The following is a 22,715-nucleotide window of genomic DNA, read 5'->3' on the forward strand; positions in this document are numbered from 1 at the left end:
GTCATGACTTATGAAGGGGTTGTGTGAGGCATTTTGAGTATCTTTCTGGCTCAGGGCACCTTTAAGACCAGAGCCAAGTGCTTTAAAGTCTATATCGGTCTTTTCTGCCCCAGATCACAGTTAATGCTACTTTGAAGTGGTGTATGGACCTTATCGAGTGTCCTGCCGTTTAAGACCACCAATGAGGCCACTTCCAGGTGCTAAACAGTCTATATCGGGTGCTTTTCTGCACCAGATCACATTAAAGGCTGCTTTGAGGTGCTGTATTGACCTTATCAAGTGTCCTGCTGTTCAAGGCCACCTTTAAGGTCACTTCGAGGTGCTGTAAGGATCACATTAATGTTTTCCCCAAATATGACGCACAAATATGCCCAAATTTAAATTTTTGGTATCAAAAATAATTCAGTGCGTCATATTTTTGGACCACTTTATAGTTTCCACTTGAATATAGCGCATTAGAACACAAATAGTCGCTCTAAAGTGCCCAAAGACAGAGAAATACTTGGTATGGCATAATATATCTATACCGTACCAATGTTGCATCAATTTTGTTCCATTATACCTCACTACCGGTGCAGGATTTGGACGGAACAGGTACCTGACGTACCAAGAGTACCATACCAGTTATGCATCTATCCTGCACCGAATCCCCACTCGAAGAAATCGCCCCAGTTGCTCACAACCCAAAACCATCTCAAACTCCACACTCAAGCACCATAAATATCCACAAATATCATCATGTCCACTTAGCAAAATTCATAAACAACAACAAACAGCAGCAAAAAAAAGTAGCAATTTTTTCTCTCCCCTACTCACATAATCAGCTTAGAGACGAGATCAAAAAAAGACACACACAGTATGAAGAGAGACGACACAAGAAAAAAAAAATAAAGAATTTCATTCAGCCTTACTTCAAAAAAACCTTCTTAATAACGTGAAATGCGACTCGTGCAAGTGGCTAATAAATTAACAATTCAATTCACGGCTCAGCTGGCGCTCATCGTTTCAGTTCTTTTTTTCTTCTACCTTTTTTTGCTCTGCTTGTTGTTCAGTTCTGTTGTGTTGAGATGTATTTTGAGGTGGGATTTTTTGTTGGATGTGGTTGGGTTTTTTTTGGTGTTTTTGGTGCTTTGGGAAATTGGTTTGGGGATTTGGGGGACATGAGGTTGGTTTCTAAGGATGTTGGTCAACGACACAACGGGAAACCCGCGGGAAATTCCTGCAAAAACACGCAGAATTCCGCAGAATTCCGCAGAAACCCGCGGTTTTTTTCCAGCAGATTCCCGCGGTAATTCCACTGTTTTCCTGTTGTGTCGTTGACCGTCAATCGTTTCTAAAACTATCTGACATATACCCAACTCTGCTCGGGAGTAACATCAGTGTCAGACATTCTAAATTCCCTCAAAAATTCAGTAAAACCAACAAAAATTCAAGAAAAATTGACAAAAAATTCAGAAAAATGAGCTAATTCAGAACATCCAACAAAAATCCGAAATTCCAACAAAATAGCCAGAAAACCTAACAAAGAACCCCCTCAATCCCCTCCATACTCGGCTATAGTCATCAACATACATTCCTATCCTCACCATCCTCAACATCCTCACCACCCACAACCCACAAACTCTATTTTTTCATTCCTCCTCAACATTGTCAATAGTTCCACAATTCCACAATTCATATATCGCCTTTAGTCGCCACACCAACTACCGTGGCGTCATTTTGCCTTTCATCCAAGTCTTATCGTCCTTTGTGTGATATTGACATGCTGTACAGCACACAGTATGATGAAAGAAAATATGGAAATAAAATATATAAAATAAGAAGATTCTAATAAGCTAAGGCAAAAAATGTATATGAATTTATGCTGTCTTGTGGACAGCAGACATTGAGTGAAGAAACGGCAAGGAAGGAATCGGTAAGAAGCTTTTCAATGGCGCTTAGCTTCCTCAAGTGCTCAAATTTCAATCGATGAAAAAATATATTTTTTTTACGATGGCAACGAAGTCTTTGGCATGTGAAATAAGAAGTGGAAAATAAGCATTAAGTCAGAGAAAAAAAAATGTCAATTTAGAAGAGTATTCAGGTACAAGTAGCTATGGATATTTATTATTATATTTTTTTTTGAGATGATGTCACAATGATGTGGAATGTTTTAATATAAAATTACTGAGAAAAATTGGTACTTTAAAGTGATGTGCAGCTAGGAGACAGGAAATGTTGAAGTTTATTAAAAAGTTGAGGAAGCTTTGAGGAGCTTTTGAGGATAATTTCCTGAAATTAGAGTAGATATTAAGCAATTTAGATGCTAAGATTGATGAATTTGATGATATAATGCTGCAAAATTGAGTTTCATGGCTAAATTCTGTCATTTTTTCATGGAAGGAAGCTCATAGCTTATTGAAATCGATAGAGACAGCATTATAATTAATATTGGCAACTGACAGATGTAATGCAGCAATAGAACTAGCTTAAGACGTCATCTGAGGGAGCCCATAGATCACAATTGGTCTATATGGGTCAATTGTGATCCTTGACCTTCCATAAGTGTTGACTTTGCCGCGAAGTAAGCAACTAAGAGTCATATTTTGAGAAAATAGCTATGTCTCCTCCGGAAAATTGCTTAATCGATAAAAAATCCAGCTCTAGATGGCCGTGACTTTGGCCTGAAAAGCACAGTGCGCATAAATAACCAATAATCCAGCCTCAAGCTAGAATGACTCTGACTTAAGACTAGATTTGATGAAATTCTACCTCAGGCAAGTTGAAGCCTCAATTTACAGATATTTCTCTGTCAAGTGCTTTCCAGATGACTTAATGCCGCTTTTGGTTTACTAATCCATCACCAAGTCAAATTTACAGACTGTCTGGAGGCATACTTTGAATCGTTTATTGCTATTTATGTAAACTTGAAGATTTCTTAAGTTAAAATAGTGCATGATAACCATTAATACCTTCCAAATTTCCTACTTAACTAGCACAAATCATTTAATCAATACGAATCCGGCTATAGACTGACGTGACTTTGACCCATAAAGTGAAAGACGTAGAAATGACCGAAAATCGGGTCTCAGGCCATTGTGACTCTAGCTTCAAGTTTTATTTTTTGAAATCCGGCAACATGCCAGAGTTATGGAGTCGGAATCTTTTGGATTCAGACTGCAAAATAGATAGGTTTAAATTCAACACCATGTCAGATTCACGAGAGCTTAGTGTCGGATTTTCGGACCATCAAGTGATATTCGGGTTAATTTCCAGAATTTATACATAAATTGATCCGAAACCCACCAGGGCACAGTGATTCTAGCCCGGAATTCATATCGGATCTGACACCAAGTCAGAGTTATGCTAGCCTGTTGAGGGACTTTGTTCCATTTGTGTTAATTTCAATGTTCTAACCTAAAAATACATTGTCTGACCTGATGCCTTTTCTGACTTGCGTCAATAGTATACGTTTTAAGACATAACCTCAAAATGTATACACAGTAACCTTTGATACCCTCTAAAATACCCAAAATCATCCCCCAAATCTCTTGACTTTTCACACCAAAAAACCCAATATTTCAATTAATCCTTTCCATCCGTATCAATCCATCAATATCAATTAATCCCCAATTTTTACCTCTTAAATCAACACACGCAACGGACCTAAAGCATCATGCTTACCAAAAAATTATTTTTCATCATTTTCTCACATCAATGCCCGAAAACATCAATCTTGTCCTTAATTATCCATCCACAACAACAACAAACAAGCAAGCATTTCTTGAAATAATTTATTCATTAACTGATACACGTATATCCATTTCATTTCCCTCCCGTACACACACTTTTTTTATTCATTCTATACTCAATTTCTAATATTTTTTGGATGCATTACACACATATACATGGATATAGCCATGATGGGGAGGGGGGACATACAGTATAAAAGAGAGAATAACACACGTCGATGTATGATGAGGATGATGATAAGCATCACAGCGCCATACATAACGATTGAATGATAAATTAGTTTCCACATTTGAGAAACACATTGAGGAACATGCAACAGAGAGAAAATGATTAAAGTTGGAATGAGTGTTTGAGGGTGAATGGGATTAAGGCGCATTTTTAAGGAGGATTTTGGAATTTTCGGACTTTTTGTGACAGTAACGGAACTATGCAGAGCTCGAAGTTGACTAGAATTTTGCATGGAATTGAATTGACTTCTTCATGAGAATTCTGAGTCAATTTTGAGATATGGTCAATTTTAGTAGATTGTGCGTCAGTTTTTAGGAGAGTCATTACTGTTTCCCTCAAATATGATGCACGTTTTGAATTTTCAAATGACTTCGGTTCTCTTTCTGGTTCCTAATTATTGCAACACCAACTGTCTAACTCATTAAACAGTCATTAGCCCTAGCATCGCTTTAATCTTAATGGTCTGAATATTTTAAGGATTTTTGAATGAATTCGAACAAAAAATGGCCAAAACCTTAATCGGTTCCATTAATCAGATGATGAATCACAGCCAGGTTAAGACAAAAGAATGGAAGATTAGGAACAAAGTCATCAAATAATCAAGCACAGGTCTATTGCCAGTTCTAAGACAAAATTGGACTATTATGGAATCTCTTGGACTCCCCTTGGCCCTTTAGGTCACTCTTGAACTCTATTTGACGCTTTTGAACTGTGTTTCAGTAACTTGGACTATCATGGACTCCCTTAAATCCTCATGGACATTCTAAAGACTCTCTTTGACTCTACAAAAGTTTTCAGGACTTGTTTGGATAATCATGGGCATTTTCGGTCTCTCTGTAACATTATTAGTCCAGTCATAAGCCCTAAATTTGCCCTAAATTCCAAATAGGCTCTCTTAAATCCTTCTAGATTTTCTAAATTACTCTATGATGCTCCTGGGCTCTCAACAAGCCTAAAAAGTAGGGTTTGTCCAAAAGTCTAGGCCTGTAGGCCTTCAATGTTGAATAAACTAGAAGGTACAGCTCAATACTGCATGTCTCAGCATCTTAACTACAGGAAATGCAGATCTGCGGTTCATAAGGAAACTAAGAATTCGCGATATCGAGACCAAGATTGAGAATAACCGGAAAGTCTTGGTTTTTCAGACCGAAGTGTCGGTTCTTGCCAAATTCTCGATCTTGGTCGGATGGATCGTATGCTTTCTCGATACCGGGACCGTGACCGGGACCTTGACCAAGACCGGGACCTTGACCAAGACCGGGACTGTCTCGTCCCGATTTCGGGAAAGCATAATGGATCGGTCGAAGGATGTACCGAGAACCTTAGATAGAACCCTTCAAAACCCGATTCCACTCGACCATCTGTCCTCCCTCAAATTTCTCAAAATTCCAGCTCAAGAATGAATTCATAAAAAAAAACACGTTTGTTGAAGGCATCATCGACCACAACAGAATAAAACAAAATAAAAAAAAAAAGAATGTATATCTGCGGAAATACATGGAGATGTACAAGTGTAGAATGAAAGAAAAGGGAACGAAAAAAAGAAAAAAAATTAAAAATATTTTTAACAATTTGTTTTGACATTTTTTTTGGGTTTTGTTTTCATTTTCATTGTTATCGTCTTTTTCCACAAGGTTAATTCCAACAGTTCCACAAAACAGTTAATTCATTTGTCATAATAAATTACACGACCAAGAAATGAGTCTTAATTTAGTTAAGAGATTAGAATTTTTTTTTCTATTGTTGGAAAATTGACAAATTTGAGTTTAAAAGTGCAGGCACAGTTAGGCATGGATGTTATTAAATTAGAGCAGTCTTTAAACTGTTTTGGCTGTGAATTTTTTTTTATTGTTTTTTGTGAATGGGATTTCAATTATTTCAAGTTTTGTGGATTAGATTGTGGAGTGAATTAATGGTGAGGAATTTGGAATTAATTGAAGGTATTTGGTGACTGGGTGAGCGGAACATGATTGGATTTTAATGAAACTTCTCTGAAATTTGAAGAACTTTTAGTCAAACTTGATGAAATTTTGCTCAAAAATTGAGGAATTTTGCTGAGGTTTTCATCAAATTTGATGAATTTTGGGTCAAATTTCATGACTTTTTGGACAATTTTGTAGAACTTTTGATCAAATTTGATGAATTTTTAAACATATTTTGACAATTTTAAATCAAATTTTGTAAATTTTAGTGAAATTTTGCCAATTTCTGATGAATTTTGTGTCAAATTTGAAGAAAATCTACAAAATTTTGGTTAAAATTGATTAAAAATTATGAAATTCAGTCGAAATTTGATGATTTTTAGCCAAAATTGAGGAGATTTGTGGAATATTCGATCCAATTTGAAGAATTTCAGTTAGTTTTGAGGATTTTGTGGTCATAAGCCCTAAATTAAGTCTAACTAACCCACATCTAACCTAAAAACTCATTCAAATCCTCAAAAATGACAACTGTTACACCAAAAAACCCGCAAAAAGTTATCCCAACATTCCAAATGTCTCAATAAATTCAATGAAAAATTACCAAAAAATACCACAAAATAGTCAATCCAGCATGATAGCATCTCAATCCATCTGACTCACAATATATTTCTATATAATCAATAAACATATTTTTGAGACTGTTGAAAACGTAATAATTAATTTGTAGATTGTTATCTGATGTCTTTAAATCTACGAACGACAGGCACAACAGGTAGACATCGTCTTGGTCCGGTGACATCTAATTAACATTTTATTGACCCAAATATTTACAAAAAAATATATAAAAACATGTTTAATTAACGATTTATATCCATGGTGATTATTAAGTAAGATTTGTTGGATGTGTTGATGGGTGTTGTGTGAATGGAGAGGATTTGGTGGCAATTTGGGGCATTTGCTGCATTTGTGAATATGAAGGGATACACTTTTGGTGGTTTGGCGTGGAAAATTGAGGCATATTTTGAGGTTATGTGGAGATTAAGATTTTATTTTCCAAAAATTCCTTAAAATTCTTCAAATATGTCCAAAAACTTGACAATTTTCATCAAATTTCTTCACAATTTCGATGCAAATTTTTCTCAAACTCCCCCAAATTACCCAAAAATCCCACAAACTCCCCCAAAATCCCACCAACAAACCCAAAACCAATTTCCGACAAAACTTCACCACAATGTCATGTCCTACAACATTCTTAACATTCATTCATTCTCTCATAGCTTTTTGTCTAGTGATGAACACAATCTAGTCATGACGATAGTGTTGACTTATGTTAAATATAATCAAATTTATTCACCGCTTGCTCATTTTTTGTTCAGTTCCTACCCGTGCAATCCAAGCGACTTCTTTTTTTGCGGTAAATCAGACTTTTTTTTTGCAATAAATTTAAAATAATAGAAAAGTTTTTTTTGGGGTTCTTAAGACTTTTTTTGTGTCTGGATAGCATTGAACTCTGCTGAGATGAGCTGATGCTGGTGCCGGTGTAGGTATTATGAATCATCTTTAAGTCAGCAAGATTTACGCTTCTTTTAATAAAAGAACTTTTGTGTCTGAATGGAGCTTTTGTGTTGCTTAATTCGTGCAATATTCTTACTATTTCCTGCTTTTAAGTAGATTCTTGCTCTTTTGTGGATGAATTTGGGGATTTTTTGGTGAATTTTTTGGTGTTTTTGAGGAATTTTTGAAGAATTTTGAGTTTAATTGGGTTATGTGCAGAGCTGGGAGTCCGATGGAGTCCTGTACCCTCTAGTTCTGTAGATTGAAGAATTGAAGCTTATTTGGCGAAGTGAAGCAAACAAAATGTGTTTGAAGAATTTTGTCGAATTTTCGGTTAAATTCCGTGAATTTTGTGAAATTTTTGGCTAATTTGCAAAATTTTGTGTCAAATTTGATGAATTCTGCTGAATTTTTGGAAACTTTTCAGTCAATTTTGATAGAAATCGACGAATTTTTGCTCAAATTTGTCAAACTTTTGACTAACTTTGGCCAAAATAGGAGAATTTTGAGAAATTTTCGATCAAATTTTTTTAATTTTAGGTCATTTTTGATGCCTTATAGTCAAATTTGATGAAATGTTGATGAATTTTTTGGATTTTTAGTGAAATTTGAGGAAATTTTGGGAAAATTTATTAAAAATTGATGAAAATCGATGAATTTCTGTTGAAAATTGATCAATTTATGTGAAATTTCTGGACAAAATTGAAAAATTTTCAAAATTTTCAATCAAAATTGATGAATTTTGTGAACTTTTGGTCAAATATGATGAAATTTGTGGATTTTTGGGGAATTTCCAGCCGAACTTGGGGAATTTTTGTCAAAATTGTTCATAATTTGTTGAATTTTGGTGAATTTGATGAATTTTCGGATAAAATTGAGGAATTGTGCAGAATTTTTGAGAATTTTCAGGAATATTTAGTCAAATTTAAGAAATTTTTAGTCCAATTTGATAAAATTTGATGAAATTTTCCCAAGATTTGAAGAATTTTTAGAGAATGTTGGTCGATTTTGTTAAATTTCATGAACTTTTCTTAAATTTTTGAGCAATTTTTTTATGAATTTCTGGCTGTTGTCAAATTTTGATCAATCTAGTCAAAATTCCTGACCACACCAGACACCAGACCCCCTAAATCCCCCCATAACCTCAAAATTTCCCGCACAAAATCCCCCCATGAGTTCCCCCTAGTGTCAGTCACATCCACAACTGCAGCAAAAAAGCAACAACAAAAAAAAAGTTTCTTTTCATTTACAATTCTTTTTACAAATTAAATTTAAATATCTTTTCTTTTCAATCTTTTCAATCTCCAAAATAATAATAAAATAAAATAAAATAAAGCAACGCGGTTAAAATTCTCGTCGTTTTTTAACGAAAAGGCACAACACACAAAAGAGCCAGAAACGAGAACAGAACAGAAATAAAAAATAAAAAAAAATTAGTTGAGGTGAGCCGAGAAATTTATGATATTTTTATTCACACTTTTTGCTGCTTCTCTTTATGCCTGTACATCCACTGACTGTCTATTTGTGTATGTGTTGCTGTATTATAATCCATTCCATTTACTTCTTCATTCGCCTCTTCACTTTCGTTCCTTCTTTTTTTTATTTTATTTCTTATTTTTTTTCTATTCTTTCTTTTCGTTCTTTCAAGTTCCTACATTGGCCTTTATTATGAATATAATAATAATATAAAAAGAATAAAAATAATAATATAAATATCGAGATATTTCACGAGAAATGAAATTATTAATACGATGGTTGGGGGGCGTTGGTAAGTGATGTGTGGCATGAATCAAAAATTGAGAATTTTTATCCAATTGGATCCAGTGGAAGGCTATAAATCAATGTATCTCACTTTAAGACAGTTTAAGTCTTAAAAACCATTCTCGACTGATTCTCGAGACTCAGACCGAGACTTACCAGGTAGTCTCAACATCAGGAACCCTTAAAGACAGTGTTTTTCACTCTTTTATGCGTCACAGCACATCTGGGTATGTCTCCGTAAAGTGGATGAATGCGGAACATATGCAATCTTGTCCTACACCTAGGCTAACCACATCAAGTACTAACCTCATCTTTTCGCGACCCAAACGGCCACATAATGAGGAAGAGTCAAACGAAGACTGACAAATGAGCGCAAGTAAGGCTCTAGAAATCATAGAGAGAATCTTTCGATAGAGACAGCGTCTCATTGGGTAGTTGTCATATCGGTAATTGGCAGACGGAAGCCAGTAATAGAGTTAACTTTGAGAGACATCTAAAGAAGGTTATGGATCACAATTTATCTGTAGGAACAGCAAAATAAGTAAAGTGAACCCAATTTTTGAGCCATAAGAATTTAGGACCAAGTTAAATATAGGATTAGCTAGATTCCATTTTAGAGTCTGACATCACTGTAGTCAGAATTTGGAGTCCGATTGGAGTCAAGTACAGCCTTGCTAACTCTGGTTGGCCCGCTCCTGATGTCGGACATCATTAGATTCCAATTGGACTCTTAAGCTTCCTCGTTTCTGCCCAGAGCTCTTATACGAAGTCGAGTCAATTCAAGTCTACTTTTTCATACTAAATCTGAGTTGACTTTGAGGTTTGCCATCTTTCGGAATGCATCCATGTCTCTAATTAAGAGTGACCGATGCTTAGACAGTGATCGAATCTCGGACAACTCAGGAAGTCTTCCGAAGGACTGAGATTTAGGGACCGAGACTTTCCGAATATCGGTCTCGGTCTCCGCCTCAATCTTCAGAATTTTCCCCTCAAATCAATATTTTGACGTAACTCACGCACAACTCTCCCAAAACTAGAATTGTTGTATTTCATCTAAAACAAGTGTTAACACTTAGTTTGTGTAATATGTTGAGTTTTGAGTTTAATAGTCTACTTTGGATATTGAAAATTGGTCTTGTAATTGAGGCTAATCAAAGATGTGTAACATAACATGAGTCCATGACTCAAATAATTGATGTTTTTTATGGTATTTCAACTACAGCAGTTGTTCCTTGATATTATTAATTGATATTTTGGTAGATTGAGGGGATATTGAAGGGAAATTTGGGAATTTTTGGGGGAGGTTATGGGTTGGAATTGATATGTATGGGCAGCAAAATTAGGAGGGTTTGCCCCACTTTTAGTGAAAATTCTTCAATTTTCTAGGATTTAGACATTTGATGCCAATTTAATGACTAATTAAATTGTGAAATTTTAACCAAATTTCTATTAAATTTTTCATGATTTTTATATCAAAAATTAATAAAAAAATATCAAAAATTTAGTAATGAAAATTGAGATTTTCTAGACAATAATTCTGACTAATTAACTGAATTACTGACTAAATTTATCAGCAATAAATCGGCAATAATCAAGTTGTTAATAGTCCTGACTGAATTCCACACAAAAATTCTAATAAAAAGTTCATTAAAAAGTTGAAATTTGAGTCAATTTTAATAAAAAAATCACAAAAAAGATGCAAAAATATTCAACAATTTTCTACTAAAATAAAAAAAATTTAATAAAATTCAATCCAAAAAAACTTGTGAAAATTTAAACTTTTTTTAATTAAAAATTATTCACCAAACCCCCAACTGGAGTCAGTCATGTTTGACTACAAAAAAGTCAGTAAAAATTGATATCTGGCACACAAAAAAACCTTAATTAATAAAAGAATTAATTATCAATAATTTGACATAAAATTAGAGTCTGGAAATTTGACACCAAAAGTGCTTGACTAGTTTGTGGATCTAAAGCCACACAAAAAAAGGTTGTAAAAAGTTGACTTTTTTATGTGGCTTTAAAAAAATTTTCTTTTAATTATCTTGGAAGTACTTCATTAAGTTATTTGACTCAATTCATGGTCTGTTGGGTGAGTTTTTGGGGATTTTGAGGATGAGAATGGCTTTTGTGACTTGCCAGAGTGACATGCTGTGGATAATTGGGAGTTTTCAGCTTTTTCGTTCAAATTGACCCTGTTTTAGCATCAAATTGGATGAAAGCAGTTGTTGTGACGCTGTCAGAGCCAAAAATAGTAAATATTGAGTTTATAGGCAGCAAGATCTCTTGAGAGGAGTTTCTGAGACTTTTTTCTCATAAAATCCAAAAAAATTGAAGAATTTTTGCTAAAAGTGCTGCATATTTGGAGAGAAACATTACTGTCTTCCAACAATTATTCCAAAATCGCCCTATTTGGACATTGATGGATTTATCAAGGACATAGGCGTTTTGCAGAGAATTTATGATGATCCATCAGTTCATCAACAGCAGTGCCGATTTTGCATTATATTCTATTCTTACTGTTTTCCCAAAATATGGCGCACAATATCCAAAAATCCTCAATTTCATTCTCAAAAATTCATCAAAAATTTCACTTTTCAATTCCCCCCAAAAACCAACTTTTATTGCATTTCATTCTTCCTAGAAAAAGAGTTTCTTGATCCAAACAAGAACAAGAACTGCAAAAATTTCTCAATAACAACAACAACAACAAAAAGGTCCAAAACTTCCAATAAGACAGTCCACAAAAAAAGAGAGAACAGCAGCAGAGCAAGCGGAAGAGCAAGAACAAGACGAAGACACAAAAAAAAGGTAAAAAAAAAGAGTTTTTTTTGAGTCGTGATGCAACAAAACACATGTCTGCATTATCAAGGTTAATTTTATGTTTTTTTCCATTTTTTTGTTGCTTTCTCATTCGATCGGACTCGTTTAATTCCACTAAAGATCTCTTTTATGATCATCATTTAATATAAATTCTGTGCAAAAGGTGTTTGATGAAAAGGAACAGCAAGAATGAGAATTGGAAGAATTGTGGATGAAGTTAATCTGTTGAAGGTGTCACGTCAGATGTTCCTTATTTTTTTGTGTGCTGCTTTGTATTCATTTGTGGATTGGCTTGTTGGGAGATTGGAAGGTGATTAAGGTGGTAAAGTGTGGTGTTTGATGTGTAGAATTTTAATTGATGATGTGGAGAACTTTACATATCAGGGGAATGAGGAGAGATTAAGTTTTGAACGTTGAAATTGAAATAATATTGAATTTTGAATAATTGAGAATTTTACATATCAACTTTGAATACTCAGGAATTTTACACATCAATATTACGTACATATCATTATTAAAGCTCATTTTTACATATCAATGTTTACGTACAAATCAATATTTACGTACGTAATAACTTACACATCAATATTTACGTACGTAATAACTTACATATCAATAGTTACGGACGTAAGAGCGTACATATCAATTTTACATCTCAATTTCATTTTTGTCTCAATTTTACTTACATTTGATATTTACATCTCAATTTTACATAAATATCAATTCTACATATCGCAAAAATAGCATAAAAATCTTCATTTTTCCTAAAAATTCCCAACTTAATTCCATGCAAAAACTATGCCTTAATAATCTGCTCAATAAAAAATTCCCATCCAATAGCACATTCTCCATCATCTTCATCTTTAACATTTCTCACCAAAAAAATTCATTATTATCCATTTTCACGCACACATGACACGAAAAGGCGTCTCATAATCAACACGATTTTGTAATGAATGTCAACATAAATTTTACCACAATTTTAACATAGAAGAATTTTGATTGTATTTTAATTAAGATGTAAATGACACAATCTTTTAACTAATTCTTGAGATTCTCATGTTGATGTGTATTTTGATGTGTATTTTTTGTTGTTGTTGTCTAATTTCATTCATTTTCTATTTTGACTCATTTGCATTTATATTGTGTCGTACAATATGAGATTTGATGGGGTTTTTAGGGGGCGAATGGGTTGGGGGAAATGGGAAATTATTGGGAAATTCATGAAAAATCACCCATGCGCCATATTTTAAAGTCTCTCCAAAATATGACGCACGAGAAAAATTCCCAAATTAATCCACAATTTCTTCAGTCATCGACCCCCAAAATAGCTTCAATTCTAACACTTTCTATTATAAATTCATACAAGTTCTTCCAGCTTGACATTCAGCTAAGAATGTCAAAAACAAGTTTAAAAATTGTCTTACAAGATTCCGACATTTGTTGTCGGTTTTTAAGGGGGATTAATGGGATATTTGAGGTGTGGATGCAAGTCAATAATTTTTGAGATTTTTGAATAATAAATGGAAAAAATATTCTTTATTTTTATTATCATCGTTGATGACCACCGGGAGGTGTAAATGTTGATTAATAATTATTATTGAGACTGTGTTTGGGTTTTTTTGGAGGAGTTTTATTGCTTAATCTTTTGGAGTGTATTTGTTTGGGATTTTTTGATGAAATTTTGAAACAAAAAATTAGCTAAAATTGAATTTGACGTACGAAATTCTTGAAAAAATGTTTAAAATGCATAAAAATGTAAATTTGATGTGTAAAATTATTTCAAATGAATAATTGATAAAATCATTATGTAATTTTTACGTACGTAAATATTGATGTGTACGTCATTACGTACGTAAATATTGATATGTAAGTTATTACGTACGTAAATATTGATGTGTAAAATTGAAGATTGAATTTAAAGTGTACGTAAAATTGATATGTAAAATTTTTAAGGATGTAAACTGAAATGTAAAATGTCTTTCCTATAAAAAATTGTTTAATATGTAAAATTCCAAAAGCAACTAAATTCTATTTAATTTTATTTCCAAACTTAATTAAACTAAAATTAAATTTTTCCTATTTAAATCTTCTTATTTTCCCTATAAATCTCCCCCTAAACCACACAATCATGCTCCTCATGATTATCCATATCAATATCAGATTTCCATTCCACCCCAAAATATCATAGCAAATTTATCCAATTAAATTACAATTTTACCAAAAAAATAAATTTCAACCCCAAGAAAATCGTTCAAAAATCTTCCAAAAAAAATTAAATTTAAAATTCAACAACAACAAAAAAAAAATTGAGGAAAAATCGATAAAAAATCTCATCAAAAATTCAATTCTCGTATTTGCTCATTAATCGAAATTCATTTCAACTCCGTCGTGGCTTACAAAAAGTAGCAAAAAAAAGAAAATTTTGCTCTTTAAAATTAATTTTTTTTCCTTATTTTTTGCTCATATTTTACCAGTCGAAATTGATCTCGTGGGAGCTCATTAACCCAGATTAGATCCGACACATGTCATTTTACATGTTCTGTTGCTATATGCTGTGCTGTATGTGCGAGAGAAGCTTTGAGTTATGAGACGAGAGAGGCTTAAATGATAAAGCTTTTTTGAGTGGTTTTTGGGGAATTTTTTTACATTTTTTTGACAAAAGTTTTACACATCAAGGTGAAATGAGGAGGCTTTGGGAAAATATGAGGTAATTTGGCGGAAAATTGAGAACAGGAAAACATTTTTTTTATGTATTTTTGAAGGTTTTTTGGAGAATTGCTTAAATTTCAATTTTTGATATGTAAATTTTTACGTTCATAAGTTTCAATGTGTAAATTTTACGTACGTAAGTTTCAATGAGTAAATTTTACGTACGTATTTTTAATGTGTAAACTTTGACGTACGTATTTTTCAATATGTAAAATTTTATGTATGTAATTTTTGATATGTAGAATATTACATTCGTAATTATTGATATGTATAGTCGTATTAACATAATAATTGATATGTAAAACGTTATGTAGATACGATTTGATGTGTAAAATTTCAAATCTTCAAGAATTTTTTAATTTTTATTCAATTTTAACCCAAATTTGCCAATTTTTCATCTTATTCACTCAAATTTCAACAATCTAACCTCCAAAATTTTCCATACAATAATTTTCAATCCCCAAAATTTCCTTAATCACCCGAAAATAATTCATCCGGCACCTCAACCCAGCCACAGCGACCCTCAAAGCAACTTCCTGTCACACGAAAATTTTATCATAATTTTTCCCAAGCAATATCACAATATCAAGGGTCGAGATAATGTTTAGCGAACAAGAAAACTTTGCCATAAATTTCATTTCTCACCTCACGACTTCATTTTCCTGAAATTTTCACTTATTTTCCTCACACACACAAGCAATTTACTTGGAAAGGTAAATGAATGTAAATTAATTCAACAACAAAAATTTTTCACGAGCGAATGAGTTGTGAAATTTAATGTGAAACACATCTTTTGGGTTGTTGGCTGTTTAGACGATGTCTGTATCAGTGGAAAATGAGGAAAAATAAGAAAAAAAGGTGTCGGAACCGCAACAACAAAAATTAATAGTCATATGAATATTTAATGAATATCATTGCTCTCGACGTGTAAATTGATAATGATTATGATGATAGTTTTGTTGATGTGTAAATTTTAAGATGTGATTTGGTGCTGGTTGAAGTGGAATCACGAGGTAAATTAAGGTAAATATTGAGAATGATTCTATTTTACATATCAAAATAAAAATACACATCAAAAAGGACGTACGTCAAGTTCTTGCACATAAGAAATTACGTACATATCAAAAATTAAATAAGTAAAATTTTACACATTGAAATTTACGTACGTAAAATTTTACATATAGAATCTTACGTACATATCACTTACATATCAAATTGTACTCTTTTTTTACATATCAAAAATGTAATTTCACACATCAAATTGCCCTCAATTTACACATCACTCACCATTAATTTTAATTTTCCCAATCAAATCAAAACTCACAAAAAATACAAAAAAAAAATCAATTCGCATGAAAATTTTCCCATTAAATTTTCCTTCTTTTTTCCTCTACTTGTCATCCATCGTCTACCGACAACTTTGTCAGTTCCATTTCTCAAAAAACCTCGTCTTAACAAGAAGCAGCAATTCCTCAATCACAACAACAGCTAGTCACAGTCTTTTACAAATCATACCGAAAATTGTCACTTAATTGACTAACAATTTTTTAAATTAAATTTCCATCCGTCGACGACGAAGGCAATGATGATATAAAAAAAGGAAGAATTTCTTGCCAGAGGATATTTTTGTCGTCGTTTTCGTTCTCAACTCGTCGTCGTCGCTGCTGATAATTAAATTTTCTCATCCGAGGAAAATTTACTTTCAAGTTTTTTTTTTTCTTGCTTTTTTTCATCATTCATCAATTTTCAATTTTTTTGAGCGCTTCATTGATGCTTTTGTGGATTGATGGGATGGGAACTGATACTATTATGTAGTGTAAAAATCACTTTTGAAAGATTTCAATTTGTAAAATTTTATGTGCAATGTTGCGTATAGGTTTACATCTTGACATGTAAAATTCTACATTTCGATATGTAAAATTCCAAAAAGTTTCAGTTTGAAGCATAAACTCTAAAATTTCATTCACTCTCATCAATTTCACCATCTAAACATCAAAACTTGATGCTAATTAAACTCATTAATTCAATTAAGTACATGTCTCAACCTTCAACATCACCCCCACTCCCCACCACACCCCACAACTAAACATCTCAAATAAGCCAATTTAAATCTTCAAAAAGCCACATTAAAAGAAGGCACAAAATCCAAAAACATAACAATCCATAATCTTCAACATCTCAAAAATATGAGGCATAATTCACACATCAAACAAAAAAGAAAAAATAATTAAATTAATTGAAAATGAAAATATTTTATTTAATTAGACTTTATTGCGATAAATTGTGACTTAAATTAGGCAACTTGTGACTTGTTATTCTTGATTATCATGTTGATGGGGTTTTGCGGTTAATTAGGTAATTTATGAGATAATTTTTGATGATTTTTTGAACTTTTTTTGAGTAAAAATTGAGAAAAGTTGAAAAATTTTAAATTTTTTGAAGAAATTTGTCAAAAATTTGAGAATTTTTGTGTGAATTTTTAGATTTTTCTAACAATTTTTGACAATTTTTCAAAAATATTTTTTGAAATTTTCAGAATTTTTGACAAAATTTTGGAAAAACATCCAAAAAATTTGAGATTTTTTTGAATTTTTGGAACAAATTCTGCAAAAAATTGCAAAATTCGTCAATAATTTGAGACTTTTGGATCAATTTTTGACCCACCCATCCCTCCAGTACCCCTTGTCACCCTTGATTGTCCCCCCCAAAACCCCTTAGGTTCATTAAAACCTCAAATAACCTTAAATATATTGAAATAATCCAAAATAACTTGAAATTACCTCAAATAACCCTGAATAACCCAAAATAACCCTAAACTTAATGCAAAATAAACGTAAAATAATTCGAAAATAATCTGAAATATCCTTAAATATCCCAAAATATCCCTAAATAACCCTTAAAATTCAAAATATCCTGAAATATCTAAAATATCCTGAATAACCAACAAAATAATTAAAATATCCCTAAATAACCCTAAATATCCCCAAAAAAATATCCCTAAATATCCCCAAATATCTCTTAAAAAATAAAAAGTTGTACTCACATAGGATTTGTGGTATTCCAATGTAGATAAAATGATTTGGCACCGTGTGATAAGTTAATGATGAGCAATAGCTCAATAAGAATGAATATTAAGGCCATTTTGAATGACATGTGACGATAGCAGGTTGCAGCCATTCCTGAATATTCTCGATTTTTCACTTTTGTTGACTTTCGATGATCATTTGAATTTGTTGCTGAAAATTTTTTACTTTTTTTGTGACTTTTTTTATCCATTTTTTGAATCTGTTTTTTTTTAACGGTTTTTTTGATGGAAATTTTTAAATTTTTTTTAAATTTTGTTCATTTTTTGACGTTTTTTGACTCAATTTTTAAATTTTTTAGATTTTTATTATTGATTTTTGTCAATTTTTATTGGGATTTTTGACATTATTCATAAGAATTCCTATCTAATTATTGGATTTTTTTAACATTTTTTTTTTGACTAAATTTAAATTAAATTATTGACGATTTTTTGACAATTTTAGATCAAAAATTTTGTGATTTTTTTGAATTTTTTATTTTTTAAAATTCTTTTTCTTTTTGAATATTTTTTAGATTTTTAAAAAATAATTTGAATATATTATTAAATTTTTGAATTTTCACTTTTTTTTTGGTTATTTAACTTTTATATTAATTCACAATTTTTGAACATAATTAAAATAAAAAACTAAAATTTTTCAAATTTTTCCTTTTTATTTTACACTTTTTAATATTTTTATTTTTAGAAAACTTCACTTTTTTTAAATTTCAAATTATTTTTTCACATTTTTAATTAAAAAATACAAATTAAAATTGAATTTTTTAATTTTTTTAAAATTCAAATTTTAATTCAAAATTTGTCACATTTTCCTTTAATTGTTGACGATTTATAAGTATTTTAAATTTCTCAAATTTCAACTTTAAAATTTGAATTTTTTAGATTTTTAAGGTAGTTTTGAAATTCAAATTAAAAATTTCATCAATTTTTCACTTTTTCTTTCAAATTTTGATAATTTGTCAGTTTTTAATTATCAAAAAAGCACAATTTTAACTTTTTAAATCTTTTAAATTCCATCAATTTAATTCAATTAAAATTTCACTTTTTTTTAACTTTTTTCACATTTATTTTAATCTCATCAATCAAAACATGTAAATCACTTTGGTCTTTTTTTATTTATTTTTAACTTGACTCGGCCTTTCCTGTTTCTAACTAATTCCACTCAATTTCTATCTCTGTCTCACTCTCTCAGTCAGTCTCTCTGTTCTGTGTTGTGTGCATGGATAAAGGATTGAAAATAAACAAAAAAAGGGAAACATTAATGAAGATAAATTGCGAATTTATTTCAATTTACAATATTTATTCACATTTTATGGACTTTTTTGGAAGTTTTTGAAGTTTTAAACTTGAATTTAATCAAGAATCAGACACTAAATTGAAGATTAAGAGTTTTTAAAGATTTTTTGCGAATTATTAATTGAAAATTTAAAATTGTTAGTTTTTAAAAGTCGAAATTTCAAATTTCAGTTTAATTAAATTTTTTCTTTTTTTCTAAATTTACAATTTTCTTTTTCAAATTAAAGAAATTGAATTCAAATCAAAACTTTTAGAAGTTTCAATTTTCAACAAATTTAAACTTCAAATTTTGAAATTCATGACAAATCTTTCAGAAATTGTAAAAATTTCAATTTGAAATTTTTGAAATTCTTATTTATTTTAAATAAATTTGAAAAATTATCAATTTTAGAATTTTAAAAATGAAAATTTTGCTTTTTATTTTTTAAAATTTCTTAATAATTTTTGCTCAAAAAAATATAAAAACAAGTTTACAATCCTTAAAATATTGTCTGATTCTAAGATTCAATTTATTAAATTTAATTTATTTAGTTGATTTTAAATTTTTCTAATTGAATTTTCTAATTTGACTGAAAAAAGCCGGTAAATAAAAATCAAATGTGAATAAATAAATATTGTAAATTTAATTAAAATATATATACATAAAAGTCATCTAATCAGAGCTGTTTGTAGCTTGAAAAAGGGGTGATGGATTGCATGAACCCCTCATCTACCCCCTCCCCACCTCTTTCATTATGAACATAAACAGCTCTAATTAAGATTTTCTAAATTTTTACAATTTTTAATCAAAAAAGTTGATTCAAAAATTGATTAAAATTTTGAAACTTTTAATTTTAAAATTCCAAAATCAAATTTCAAATTTAAATTCTAAATTTAATTTTACTAACATTTTATATTGATCGTTGGATGAGACTTTAAATGTGTAACAAACGAAAATAATCCACAAAAGTTCTGATCCTTTTAAATTCCTTCACTTTTTTATTTTTAATTCCAAACTTAATTTTCACTCTTCACAAAAAAAATTAAAAAAATAATGAAAATTAAATTTTTCCATTCATTTTCATGATTGCGGTGGAAAATTTTCATAATTGATTGACTTGTAATCAGCTTGTAATCCGCTTTTAATTTTAATTTTTTTTTTTACTTTTTATTATTTTTAACATTCACACATTTACTTTCACGTGATTTTATGACTCATAATTATGAATTACCGGCGCGAAAATTCCTTTTTTTTAAACTTTTGTTTTTTTATTAATTTGAATTTTTTTTTACCTTTTTTGTCGGTGATTTTTAAATTTTTTTAAAATTTATTTGCAATATTTTGTTTTTATTTTGCAATTTTTAAAATATTTGACAATTTTAATAAACTTTTTTAAATTTGTTGCAATTTTTAAAAGTTGTTTTTGTTTTTATTTCAATTTTTAAAAATATTTGCAAATTTTTAAAAATTTTAAATGTTTTTTTTTAAATTTTTCTACATTTTTTAATTTTTTCAAATTATGTTTTAAATTTTTCTTTTGTTTTTGTTCTTTTTTTGAAATTTTCAATTATTTTAATTGTTATTTTCAACTTTTTCTTTCATTTTTCAACTTTGTTTTTAATTCAATTTTGAATCTTTTTTGTTAATTTTTTAAACATTTCAAATTTTTTTTACTCAATTTTTAAACCTTTTTCAAAACTTTTATTTAATTTTTTAAATATTTTCAATTTGTTTTTAAAAATTCACTTTAAATTTATAAATTTTTTTAATTTCAAATTTTGCATCATTTTTCAATTTTAATTCGCAATTTCAAATTTGAAACTTTTTTAAAAATTTATTTGAAATTCAATTTTTTTTTTCACATTTTCACAATTTTAACTTTTCACATTTTATTTTTAAAAATTCAATTTTTTGTTGACTTTTTTACAACAACAAAAAAAGGCAATAAAAAAAAAGTAAAAAATTGTTTGACAAGTTCACGGAGTTGATTTTGCCGGTCGAAGCAGCCGAAAGTTGTTGCTTCATTGACATTCGATTTATGACTAAATAAAAAAAGTGCTGGAATTGAATGTGCTGAAGAAATTTAAGAGAGAAAAACTTGTTTTTTTGTTTTTTTACTCTCGATTCTGCTGCTCTCAATTTTTGTGTGCTGTGCTGCTTTGTTTTGGTTCTTGTTGGTTTGGACAATTTTCAGCAACGATGTTGTTGAGTGAGAGGATTGAAATGTGAAATAAAAGAGAGAGAATCTGGTTTGGTATAAAAATGAAATATAAAATTTAAAATATTTTTGAATGGATTTTATAGGTAAAGGAATTGATGGAAAATAATTAAAAAATGTTAAGAAATTTTAATAAAATATAAATAATTCAAAAAAATTAATTCTTCCAAATTCCAACTTTTTGGTAATTTTTTCAAATTTAAATTGAAATAAAATGTTTTAAAATTAATCTTAATTTTTTAAATTTTTTTAAACTCGTTTTAAAATCTTAAAAATTTAAAAAAAGAGAAAATTTAAATTTTTTAAATATATTTGTGAATTATTTCAGTATGAATTTAACACTGTGTGTTGAAGTTGCATACATTTAGGCAAATAAATTCAAATTCAAAAATTAAATCACAAAATATCAAAATTTATTTTAGAAATTTTCATAATTTCTTTGAAAATTTTAAAAATAATTTTACAATTTTTATCAGAATTTCCTCCTAAAAATTCAATTTTTTTCTTTTTAAATCGTCAATTCTCCCAAAACTCTCATTTCACTAACCAGCTACTAGACAGCCTCAAACTGATAACAAAATTAATTAACTGCATCAGTTGATAATAAATCATAAAACATGAAAATTGATTCTTTTTTTTATTTATTTTTATTCTCAGCCGATGAAAGTGAAAAAAAGAGCCGAAAAAAGAGTGAAATTTATGTTTTACATGATAAATCTTTTGAACTCGCTGTCAACTTTTTTATATTTCGGCTCTTTTGTCTTGTTTTTAACGGCTTGTGTCGGTGTAGATTGGGTGATGTATTGATTTGAATGATTTAGTGAATAGTTTTAAATGATTAAGCAACTTAATAGAATTTAAAATTGGAATGGATTTTTTTAGAATTCAAATTTTAAAGATTTTGTAGATTTGAATTTTGTTTTGAAATTTTAAAAATTTAGATTTTAAAATCATTTAAATGAAAAATAAGTTTGAATTTAAACATTGTGATTTATGAATTTTGAAAGTTTGAATTTTTATCGAAGATTTGAAATTTAAATTTAACATTTAACTAAAATTCAAACTTTAACGGTCAATTCAAAATTGAAAAGTAATTTCAGATTCAAGTTTAAATGAATAATGCAAATTGTATCAATTTTTTTTAGTTACATATAAATTTTAATAGATTTTTCAAATTTGAATATTAAATGTTTAAAATCATTTAAGTTAAATTATTTAAAAGTATTCAAATTTTGATGGTTTTTTAAAACTGAAATTTATTTTTTAATAATTATGAATTTCTAAAAATTTAAAAATTCTATCATTTTATGCAAATTTATAAATGTTTAAATATATGTTTTTAAATTTTTAATTTTTTAAAATTTATTCAAAGATTTTTAAGATTTTTTTAAATTTTGTTTGAATTTTTAA

General features: G+C 29.7%; 1 protein-coding gene across 1 annotated transcript in view; it reads right to left on the reverse strand.

The window, feature by feature from the left end:
• LOC139099860 (ephrin-B2a-like) overlaps positions 1 to 18,115 on the reverse strand; it is a 113,634-nt gene extending 95,519 nt beyond the window's left edge. Inside the window, exon 1 of the mRNA XM_070652406.1 lies at positions 17,776 to 18,115. Within this exon, the coding sequence (XP_070508507.1) occupies positions 17,776 to 18,008 (233 nt within the window). The 5' untranslated portion in view covers positions 18,009 to 18,115. The remainder of the gene's footprint in view (positions 1 to 17,775) is intronic.
• Positions 18,116 to 22,715: the final 4,600 nt, after the last annotated feature.

The sequence above is a fragment of the Chironomus tepperi genome, unplaced genomic scaffold (assembly GCF_022539635.2).
Source record: "Chironomus tepperi strain 1889 unplaced genomic scaffold, CSIRO-AGI_Ctep_v1 contig_486, whole genome shotgun sequence".
NCBI lineage: Eukaryota > Metazoa > Arthropoda > Insecta > Diptera > Chironomidae > Chironomus > Chironomus tepperi.